General features: G+C 33.4%; 1 protein-coding gene across 37 annotated transcripts in view; it reads left to right on the forward strand.

The window, feature by feature from the left end:
- The first annotated feature begins 4,504 nt into the window (after window positions 1-4,504).
- The window catches only part of LOC134268279 (zinc finger and BTB domain-containing protein 34-like), a 53,409-nt gene continuing 45,455 nt past the window's right edge, over window positions 4,505-12,458 (forward strand). For 36 of the 37 annotated variants that reach the window (XR_009992329.1, XM_062750480.1, XM_062750485.1 and 33 more), the window contains exons 1-4: window positions 4,505-4,586; window positions 5,989-6,181; window positions 6,314-7,608; window positions 7,746-8,002. Coding sequence is in view for 36 of the 37 variants with exons in the window: in XM_062750480.1 (XP_062606464.1) it covers window positions 6,056-6,181; window positions 6,314-7,608; window positions 7,746-8,002 (1,678 nt within the window). In the remaining variant the exon portion in view is untranslated. Of the gene's footprint in view, window positions 4,587-5,988; window positions 6,182-6,313; window positions 7,609-7,745; window positions 8,003-10,686; window positions 11,372-12,458 lie in introns of those variants that run through there. The other variant, XM_062750486.1, reaches the window with a different exon arrangement.

Raw genomic sequence — 12,458 nt, forward strand, 5'->3', positions numbered from 1 at the left:
AAAATGTGATCAGAAAAGCTCACGTGAGCCTTCGGCTCAGGTGATCTAAAAAGCATAAGAATTACACGCTGAAATCCGAATTTTGGCGTCACCAAACCCTTGCAAACTTTTTTTATCATTCGGTAGGGGAAGGGTCTTTTTCTTCAACGGGGTTCAATTTCTTGAAGGTTGAACATGTAGAAAACTGACCCGTAGAGGGTTCTTCAAAGTTAATGTCCTGACATAGCCAAAAGTGATTCTTAATAAATCATACGTTATGTCCGACTATTACTCTACATGAATTATATTGTTAGAATCGTTGACTTACAAATGCAACGTAAATAACCGGTGACCACCGTTAAAAAATGACACCAAATCCAACCGAATCAAAAGCGGTGATTCATGCAAAGTTTGTACTTCTCTTATTTATTAAGACCATTGGACGAACATACCATTGTCATTTTACATGATCTAAAATTCATTTACATTAAATTATGTTCTCAGCACACAATCAATATCGCACTATATAGATACATCACAGTGGTTATTAGTTAAAATTAATTATCTTCTTAATCATCTATTTTATCTTTTCTTTATAATTTGCTGCTTAATGGCGATGTCCGTTATAATGCAAATTATCCCACATTAACTGAGGATAATGTCCCCGGAATATCCAAGAAACAATACCGATTCCTTAAAATGTATCTCCTGTTGACAGGTCACATCCACCGCTATGCATTGGCCAGGAGACGGAACTATCCATAGTCATTTCAGTATAAAAACAAAGTTCTGACAATTGGTATGGAAAAAGCCAGCCAAAATACGATCCAATGAGAGATTATATTTGGGTCAAACAAGGTCAATATAACGACCATAAAATTGATTTAAACCAGGCTGATGAAATTCCTGTAACATCAGCTTATCAGTACGTAGCTTGTCTCACTTTAAAAGTCTATCGTACCCAGTTATTTGCAGTGACGTAGCATCGTTTTTGAAAGTTGGGGGGCTATAGAAGATCATGGATGTACATGGAATTACAGAAATTTTTTTTTTTACTTACCTAAAAAAAAAGCTAAAATTTTTACCATTAATTTTTTTCATTTTATTTGCAGTGACGTTGCATCGTTTAAAAAAGGGATTTTTTTTTTACATAAAAAATGTTTACCAGAAAAAAGGGAACAAAAAAAATCCAATTTAGTGGGGGGGGGGGGGGGGGGGGGTTACTACGGGGTAGAGGCCCAACGTTTTCCAATACCAACTTCTTTTAGTATCAATTTCTTTGCATACAATACCACATTACCCTTATATAAACCTTATATCAATTTACTGTAGCAAAAAGTGGGGGAGCCATCCAGCATTTCAATGAACATGTTCAATAGTAAAACTTATGTCTGGAAAAGAGCCCCCCCCCCCCCCCCCCCCCCCCCCCCCCCCCCCCCCCCCCCCCCCCCCCCCCCCCCGTTGCTACGTGCCTGAAATTTTGCAATACAATCTTAGAAGATCTTTTGCTAAATTGTCTGCAGTATTACACATATCCTCATTTTGCCTATATACCCTCAATTACCAAATTGTAAATTTGTTGTGTACCTTCAATGATGATGCCTTACTCATTTCATGTACATTAAATGGAGAGTTTAGAGGCCGATTAAAACAACACAAAATCGTTAAAACAACTATACAAAATCGTGATCAGAAAAACAAGCATCCCCGTCAACAGATCACTATAAAAGCATACATGACGCTGGCTAACTTTTAGCCTACATGTAATGAATACGCTGCGTGTGTATTTCACCAGAAAAGATTCATATGGCACGCCAAGTTCACAAAAATGAGATAAACATAGTTTCACAGTCGATAAACCTGTTGTAAACTATAGTTTACGGACTGTAAACATATATATAACGCGATAATCTATGTTTCACAACCGTAAACTATTTACCGAAAACAATCATTTGTTTCAACTATACATACAGTTTCACGATTTGTAAACTATAGGCTAACCTTTATAGTTTCCGATTTGTGAAACATGTACATGTGATGAATTTATCAATAAAATCTATTGTTAACGTTTATTATATTTCACGTAAACTATAGTTAAAAAGATGAAAACTATACTTAACGAATCGTAAACCTATAGTTTACGGATTTATTTATCATTGTTAGGTTTCTCTTTGTATAAAATGTTTATTAACATTTTCATCTCTTTGTATAAAATTAATCCGGATTTTATTAGATTAATCTTTCGTTGATGTCCCCATATTTTTGAATCTCTTGCCATATTTTATTTGTTTTTCCTTTTTATTTCTTTGGCAATTCTTAGATATTCAATATCATAAATCAGTGGTCCGTCATTATGAATCGTATCATTATAGTTTGTCCAAAGCATTATCCAGAAATAAATACCTCTTTGTTGACATTTTTTCTCGAAAATCCTTGATGTACACATTTATGAACATAAAAAAGACAAAGTTGTTATCTATTGTGATAATATTTTATGCATTCTGGTATCATTTATGTTATCAATGGAGATAATGAATACCCTTTTTATTGCAAAATAATGCGATTTTTTTAGATGTGATGTCCATAAAAGGTAGATTTTGGGCTTGCTAAATATGTTTTGTATTTTGATTATTTACAACGTTTAGATTATCCATATAATCGTCATTTTGAGGGTAAATAATAAGTAACAACAACTTACATTTAAAATATATAGATATATACGCGCCGAATCTACTTAAAAAGCGCAAAAGGGTGCATTTGTTTCATTTGTTATGAATATTATTTGCAGTTGTCATTTTTTCTTTGGAATTTGGTAGTAAAGGAAGATAACAAAAAAGGCAATAGAGAATATTCCACCTTTAGTTAATGAAAAGAGAGGTAATCAACATTACGAGTCCACCTTGACGAATATGTTTTACGAATAAAACAAAATGCAATATCAGATGGGTGTTTTAGTGGTGTGCATCCCTAGATGCATTACCCATGCATGTTTAGTCATAATAAGGGTTTTATAGTGACTTGCGAATGTTCCAAGTTTGAACATAAAAATATATAGATAAATTTATCCCAAGTATAAATACCTAAATATACATATATGCATTGTCCAGGATAATAATAAAAACTTTTTCTTGGATATTTTTTACCAATGACACCAGTCTCTATATTTTTCTTTTCTGGCGAATAGAAAAAAATAAATTCTTAAACTTCTATTCGATGAATCGAAGAAACTTTAGAGCACGTTGATTTTTTTTTTAATATACATTTGATTTTGATATTGGGCTAATATTACAAGTCATGGTCATTAAACGGAGAGAATTGGCCGTGTAAATGACATGATATTAACCTGGCCTTGGACATCCAGGTTTCAAGGAATTCGAACCTGAAGTCGTGTCTTAAATTATTTTTTCTTCACATTTTGTGCGTCAGTGTGTCATGTTGTAAATTTTGAATCAACCCGGCGGCAGTGACTATGAAATTTACGATATGACAACCTGCAAATATTGCATTTCCTGTCATCCGGTAAAATTTACATGACACAAATGACTCTTGTGTGGAATTTACAAAATAAAACAAAATCGCAAGAATATGGAAAAAAAGTGTTATATCTAAAATAGTTACGAAATAATTTACAGTAAATCCAAAAATCATCTTTTTTTTTTTTACAACGTGTCATGTACGTTTCATTTACTTTTACCCCCTTCTCGACGAAATATCGATCAGTGTCTAATATTTTCAAACCAGACTTTAAATGTAATCGTTTTCAATGCCTTTTTTTCAAACCAAAATTTAAATGTAATCGTTTTCACCATATCTTTGCCATTTGATTTTATAAAATTTAGAATTTTATTGTTAAATAATTTTTCATTGTACTAAAAACAGTATATATGAAATTCATTAAAAAAATTGTAATTACATGTTTTGAATAAATGAAATATTAAATTGATTTGTAATTATAACTCCTTTTGATTTATTTTCTAAGATTTTAAAATACAGGACAACTCTTGGTAGATATATATTTTGATAACAACAGCCTGTTCTTGAAATAGTGAGGAAACTGTTAGATATGAATTTCTGAAATATACCGATTAATCGATTGTTTCTCTATATTCTTTTAAGTTTCTTTTAATTAATTTTAAAATTAATTATGCGCTTTATGGATTAATAAAAAATAAAATGAAATTTTAATTTATTCATTTAACTGATTATTTATACTTTGAAAGTCCTTTTTTGTGCCGTCGAAGTACAAATCATGACATTTACTATTTAACCATATCAACACATTTAATTTTAAAAGAACAGTGCAAGCGTACGTACATTTTTCATAAAATATATGATATATACTGGTTGTTTAAATCGAAAACATTTATTCATTGTGGGAAAAAGATAGTTTTCTCTCTTAAAATTTTTAAATATGAAATAATTAAAAAAAATAATTGGTGTGGTGAGTAGATGTAAAATATTTTGTAAATGTAGGGCCAAAGTGTTAAAATATTCATGCAGGGTGGTGACGTACTATCACGTGATTTTTAATCCATAAAGATTGCAAATGGCCGACAGGACAAAGAGAAAATCGTGATACCAAAACAGTCAAATTTATAAAGAAAAGGGTAGGTTAAATATTTTAGCACCTTACACATTGTGTAACAGTTATTCAAGGGGTTAAAATGTTGTGTTTTCATTACAATCAAACGTTTAATAAACTTGTAAACAGGCGTAAACGGAATAAGGAAGCTAGCGGCTAGCCGCCATGCCCATGTCGGCAAGGCCAGACAGAATTTATTAATAAGTGTAGTCAGTATATACCGAACGTATGGTTAATCTTTAATAATTCATGAATTATTTTTACCAATTAATAGAGTAGTTGTTATGAGATTTGCATATATCACTTTCGAGACCCTGAAATTGAGCTATCAAGGGGGATAATTTATTCGGCATATTATAAAAAAAATATGTTGACGAGGCGTGCGTTGGAGCGAGAGCAGTTGTACTACTCTGAATTTTTACTAAGATCTATCTCTTCTAATTGGATTGTCGAGAATTTGACATTACTTTTGTAAGTTGCATTTTTTTAAACTAAGTAAAGTTCATAATTTTATTTTAACAAAGAACTTTTTATCTGCTATCTGTATGCACAGGAGTCATTAATTTTATTAATAAGGCCATAATAAATAAATTGCTAGATTCTCATCCAAATTTTTTTTAAAAATGACATTATTTTTTTTTATTTTTTCAAAGTTGACCTGGTCAATGTTTTTAAAGTCAAGGTAAAGGTTCATAATTTTATTTTAACAAAGACCCTTATTTAAAATATATACGCATGTATTACAGCAATTATCTTTTAGCTGTCAAAATCAGGAGTAAAACGAAATTAATTATTATTAATAAAGCAAAAATAAAAAAAATGATAAACAGGCATAACAACTAATATTTTTATTATGGCCTAAAGCAAAAATAAATGATAAACAGGCATAACAACTACCAGTGAGATTCACGAGCAAACAGGATGGGAATGGACAATGGCAGTCTGTGAAGAAGAAAAATCATCACAGGACATTCGGGCAGACAGTTTAAAAAATTTCACTGGACAGTCCAATACTTTTATCATATAATGATCCAAGGACTAACCTAGGGGGCGACTCAGGTGATATAGTCGCTTTTGGGCTCAAAACTTTGCCGTAATTTATCACGAAAGCGAAGTTTATGTCTATTTGGCGCAATGCAATTTATTTTCACTTTATTGATAAAATTTCTGACTCATGCTATTTGCAATATATGCCATTTAATTGGGGGGTAGGGGGGAGTGTTTAGTTTTCAGGTGTTTTAATGTATGATAAAATAACAAAGATTTTCATATTATGGTTAATAAAATCAAAATTTCTAGTACCACTGATTAGCCTAAGTAGGGCTTGTGCCACATGCCATAGTCGCATTGGGCGTAGGGTGCAGCCACAATAGGGCATCAAAGTTTGAATATAAATTCTCTTTAAAGCATTTTTTCCTCCTTTACAGAAGTCCAGGTTATTTTAAAGCTCAGCAACTTAACGTTAGAAGATAGTGGAAACCAAACATCTCCAAAATGAGTTATCAAAAAATGTACATGAATCAGATCTACTCAAGCTCCACCATGAGTTATCTGACAAACATGTGGAAAAATCAGCTTCTGTGTGATGCAGTCATCAAAACAGGGACCATCAATACAAAGGTAAAAACAAAATGAATCATGTTAGTTTTTAAACAGTTCAATCAAAAGCACAAAGGAGATTGTTCCTTTTGTTGGTATTGATTCATTATGATTCATTATGATGATTTTTTCCCCCATTTCTTATTCTTCTAGGCCCACAGACTTGTACTTATAGCTGCCTGCCCCATGCTGCAGCATCTAGAAAATGCATCACTCGGATCTCATTTGGAAGTCAGAATGGCTGCTGATATCAAGCAGTCTTCTGTCATTTCTTTCCTGCGTTACCTATATGAGGGCTTTATGACTCTCACAGAAGAAAACTGCAAAGACATTGAAAAAATGGGAAAGCTCTTACAAGTAGAAAGTGTTGTCAAATGTTGCTCAGACTTTTATAAGTGTTTAAGTGAGAAAACGGGCATGAAAATGGCATCTGGACCTCAGATGAATTTCCAGGACAGTGTTGAGTTTCGTCATGTGAGGACATCAGATTTTCAGAAAATGGTACAGGATGTCGGCGTGAAAAGATCAGTTGATTCCGCGAGTCCCAGTGGAAAGCGACCAAGGATATCACAACGAATGGATGATAGAACCTCCATGAGCCACAGCTATAACTCGGACCCTTTTGAAAGGGGTAGAGGATCTTCAGCAGCCGATGTGGTAGAAATTGTAGAAGACAGTTTGGAAGTAGTTCACAAAGAGCCGGCTCTGAGAGATTCCGAAGGATGGCCAAAAGAATCAGACTTGCCCCCTATTAGAACTTCACAATCAATATCTGTAGCATCTAGTCAAATCTCTACAAATTCAAATGACATTCAAATAGTGAATGTGGAAGAAGGAGAACCAAAGACTCTTGCTTCAAGTTCTTCAGCAGATATAATTACACATTCCTCTAGTTCCCGCCATGAACCATCACCTCATCGAGATCCACAATCATCATCATCAGACAGAGTGTCCTTTGAATCTCCTAGTGCAAGACGTGACCAGCAGAGATACTCAGACATTTCAAATTTTGGAAGTCATCCATCAGCACCTGTTCATTCCCGCCCATCAGAATCGTATTCACCAAGTTCATCAAAGCGTCCTCAAGTACCCCCTCAATCTCATTCAACGCCAAATATAAATCCTCCTCCTCTGTCATCATTCGCATCAAAGATGCCACCTCTTCAGCCAAAGCCTTTTGCTGTTGGTAGTGCTGTGCAGGCCGCCAGCATACCTCAGCCCTCATCCATTAGACCAGCAGTCCCAATCCCGGGCACCCTGACTGCAGTGCAGCCTGTAGGTGAACAGAGCCCAAGTTCCAGCTCTAGTCAGGACAGTCGAACGTCAGACAGGTTTCAAAATAAAGGAGCCAGTGGAGGCAGCCAAGTAGTACAGCAGCATGTATCCAATTCACAGACAATTCAAATAGTTGAGAAGCTCTTGGCTGGCGAAGGAACTTCAGATCAAGGGTAAACCTTCATTTTGAAATTTTTTAAAATCAATAATAAGCTTTCAACTTGCTCAATTATTTAGATATGAAATATTTTTGTTTTTATCTGAAGAAAAAAATAAGTGTTTAAAGGTGATTTTCGGTTTTTTATTTTAGTGTCAAAGACACAAGTTCCTCAGACCTGGCTCCTGATATTAGTTTCATCAAAGTGGAGGAGTCAGACACTGGTGGCTTAGACATGTATGTAGACATTCCAGATGATGCGAAAGGAGGGCTCTTAAGTGGACAGGAAGAAGGTGAAGAGGATACCGGAGAAATTCCCATCGAATGGACGCGCGATGAATCCAACGAAGGCAGCAATTTAAGTGGCGATCAAAGCGGAACCATGCTCGGTCAGGAAGGAGCATTTCAAGGTGGGTTTGTTTTGCCTTTTAATGTTTCTTGTGAATTAAGTATGGAAATTTCATCATTTGCTGTTAGAGGAATGTGCATCCAAGTTAGAACATTTTTTTTAAACAATCATCAATGAAAAATTATCAGTAATTGACATTTTTTTCCAGTTTGTAATTTAAGATTCAGATTTCTTTTTGATGTTCTAGCTCAGTTGCACCTTCATCTAAATATAGTCCTGATGATATCTGCACATGAAGTCAATAAATATTCAGATTTAGCCCTTTTCCCTTGCAAAAATTGCTAAATTTGTCACAATTAAATTTATCCCCCTTTCTGGCAAGATTCTTTTGCAGACAGGTAGAATTTATATGAAGAGCATGAAGAGAGATTCGGAAATAATTTAAAAGGATTAAAGGGAAAGAATTAAGCTAAACAACCCAATTCAAATGCCACCATTCTATTTTTAATAATTAGACAAAAAAAAAATCACCAGATAAAAGGTGTATGTGAACATGATCAACACCTTAAAATTTAAGATTTACTTCAGACGCATAAAATTTAACATGAACAAGATTGTACATTGTGCAGACATCATAATCTTTTTTGAGAATGAGAGAATATGTATGATTAAGCACAGATTAGGAGCCCAAAATAAGTTAAATTTCTTGCAGTTTTTCACAGAATCATGAAATGTGTTTTTGTGTGTTATTCAAATTTTATCATAAAGGCCTCAATTCGTTCCAACTTGACAAAAAATGTAAATCATGAATAGTTACAATTTCACTATTTCAGCTATTCATCATAAATTCTAGATACTTGAACATAATGTGTCTCTCTTCAAATGGAGAAAAGTTCAAAATATATAATAAGAGACTATACTTTAACAAAATATCTGTGCTTGAGAGACAAAGTTTTTTAAAAAGAACACATTACTGGAGAACCAATCATCACAAAACACAACAACACACAGAGTAATTGTTCAATCTGTATATCTCCCTGTGGGGTTTTCTACTTAAAAATTTTTGAATATTTAGTCCGATAGGGGACTATTTAATTAATTCCTGAAAATTAATTCTTTACATGTGACAAATTTGAGGACATATTTATATTCATGAAATAAAAAAAATATCAGTGGATCGAAACTATTTGAGGATGTAAATTTGCAAAATGGATTTCTTGTAAAATAAAAAAAAAATGAATCTCTTATAAAAATACTGATTCCATAGAAAAATAAAACTAATAGAATAAGGGCCAATCATCACATTTTGTGGTATGGTAAACACAATCATAACACACAGAGTATGTTATTGTTCGTCATTATCGTTGCTGGTTTATTTATATATTTTGCATATTCCCCATTTTCAAAAGGTGAGTTATTTCCCCTGAAGGGAACTCTTTTACTGTGTTTAATACGCATGCGCTTTAAATAAAAATTTTGATGTAAACATGTTCATGGTGTAATGCCTCTGTCATATGGAAAAATGTTATTGTGTTTGTGAATAAAAAGAAATCTTAACTGACTATTTTTTTAAATTAATTCCTGTATAGTAGTAAAAAAAATTCTACAAAAAACAGAAAAGAAACAAATTACTGATAAAATGCTGATTGGTGACAAATTTAAAAAAACATATTTATATTCATAAAATAAAAAAAAAATTTTCAGTGGATCGATCATCACTATACAAAATGTGAGAACAAATGTAAATTTGCAAAATGGATTTCTTGTAAAATACCAGGAAACTGTGTTTTTGCTCGATTGTATGTCATAAAATAAAAAAAAAACATTTGGTGACAATTCTATTTCTTCCAGAATTTTTTAAAAATAATTGATTCACTCCATAGAAAAATAAAACTAATTAAAATAGCATCGACCTGAATTCGTGTTACATATGTCGTATAAAGTCTGAGCTGCATTTAATCAAAGTTTTAGTGCATAAGCATTGTAACATATTCGAGGAAAATACACATTTTGTGGTATGGTAAACCACATAATAACGGAAAACATCAAGTGTTATCATGTTTTACTTTTTCTATTGAAAATGTTCTTGAAAATGCCATCCCCCCCCCCTCCCCAACACACACACAGTTTATACTACAGTAAAGTTATATAAGGGAAATAATGCCAATGTTATATGGCACCTTGGGCAATGTCTACTTTTCCAGGTAAGAAAAAACATATTTCTTTGGCTGCCCCCCCCCCCCCCCCCCCACACTTTTAAAGACACGTGCCTGGCTAATTCGACGACCCTTTATAAAATCTTATTAAAAAAAAAAATTCGTTTCCTTCTTTTAAAATTTTTTGCTGGTTTATTTATATATTTTGCATATATATTACTTATCAGCTATTCTGGTCATAAACAAGAATAGCTTATGCATTTGTAAGGTGTCTGCTTCCCATCCTACTGTTTTTAACTGATAGTTTATTTTAATGTACCTGTACATTACATTTGGATTAGTTCCAAACTGCGTTCTTATATTGCTCCTATGTCTTCTTACCATTTCAACACTGAATGGTAAAAAAAAAATCAGATTAAACATGGTTAAAATTGGTTCGAATTTATTTTTATCCATAATTGGAAGTTGTTACTTGAGCTGACAGAGTTACTTTGTGAAAAGAGAGCAAATTCAAAAAAAGATCTTTGCTGACAATGCAATATAGAGTCCAAATTGAGGAATATTTCAATCTACACTGCCTATGTTGTAGAGGGCACAATCCTTGATCATTACCCTGCTATCAAGGGAGAGAGGGATCTCAATCTTGCCCATCACCCAGTCAGCAATTACCAACAAAAGAGGCAAACTCTGAAAGTCAAACAGTCAAGAGCCCAGGATCTCTCTGATGGTGATCGTCTAGATCAGAAGGGCCACTGGCCAGGTCCTACTGGAAGCACCAATACAGTTTGTGTTGTGTGTAACAAAAAACATACTATTTACAGAGACAGCCATCCTGGCTGCACACTCTCAGAAAATCCATGTAAGCGAACAAAAACGACAATGAAATGCATCAAGTGTAATGCGAATCTATGTTGTAATGCCAGATCTTCTTGTTTCAAGATTTATCACACCAAGGTGGATTACTGGCTGTAGAAACCCGGAAGTAACAAGTATTTTACTAAAGAATAAAGTTAGTTGATTTCACTGTTCACTATCTTTACCAATTTCATAACTTCTCGAGAAATCCAATTCTGAACTGCTAGTCACTTTGAGGATGAATGCAAATATACTCAAACACCCAAATATTTTTTGAGTTTGGTCCACATAGCAATAGTTGATTCAGCTACAAGAATTTTTAGACCCCAACTCCAGGCAAAGCTCAGTAAAAATTTTTTATGGTGTGTTAACTAGACATTGTAATGTGTTCTAATAAAGAGGAAGTAATCTTTCTAAAATTGTTTGTCATTTATCATGTATGCAGTTGCCTTCTGTAACTAGGGATGTCATGGTTCCAAAAGTGTTTTGGTTGGTCTGTTCAGTAAATTTTTTATTTTTCAGTAATATTCAGTTTGGATATTTTGGATATTTATATCTAATATTTTAATTTCATGAATTAAACCTAAAAAAAAAAAAATCACTTAATTTACTCTTAAAAAATGGCCACGATGACTTTGTTTTCTTGACTTCAGTGGTTACATCTACTATGCCATTTAAAAGTGCAAAATTTTGCCTGCATTATTTATAATCCAATCCTTATTCTGATGTACCATACCCAACCCAAAATCCTGAAAAATCTAATATCGATTTCAGCCATTGAATGCTGTCATTTCAGGGAACCATGGCAACCAAACCTTAACTTATATGTAAAATATGGAAGTAATGAACAAAAGTCTATCCAAGCAATACAAATCAGGAGTAGAGCAAGCATAGGCTGCCAAAACATCAGAGGTGTTACATTTTATCTACAGTAATGTAAAATATTTTTTTTACTTGGGCTTTATCTTTAAAAAATATTTGCTTACCCTCTTCCAACTAGGGTTAAAAAATATTGGGTCAGGCCATCTTAAAAAAAAATTTGTTGCCCTCTCCCGCCCAACTAACTAAAATGGCCTGACTCAAACATTTCTGTTACATTCCTGGACACAATGTTCTTTTTTCTTTTTATTCCTTTCATCAAAAAAATTTTCTGGGAAAAAAAGATTTTCCCACCTACTTAGTGACCCAATAATTTTGATACCCTGAGTCAGGATAGGGGAAGCAAACATTCTATTAAAGATTGCCTGGGTAGGTAGGGGAAATTTTTTATAATTCAAAAATACTGGGGAATATAATGATAAATAGTTATTCTTTGGATAATAAAAAATTTAGAAGAGAAAAAAACTTGGGTTTTTTAGCTCTCCTGAGCCGAAGGCTCAAGTGAGCTTTTATGATCACATTTTGTCCATCGTCCGTCCGTCTGTCCGTCCGTCTGTAAACTTTTCACATTTTCGACTTCTTCTCAAGAACCAATGGGCCAATTTTAAGCAAACTTAGTACAAAGCA

The sequence above is a fragment of the Saccostrea cucullata genome, unplaced genomic scaffold (genome assembly GCF_032062105.1).
Source record: "Saccostrea cucullata isolate Sc308-1 unplaced genomic scaffold, CSIRO_AGI_Scuc_v1 ctg293, whole genome shotgun sequence".
NCBI classification, from domain to species: domain Eukaryota; kingdom Metazoa; phylum Mollusca; class Bivalvia; order Ostreida; family Ostreidae; genus Saccostrea; species Saccostrea cuccullata.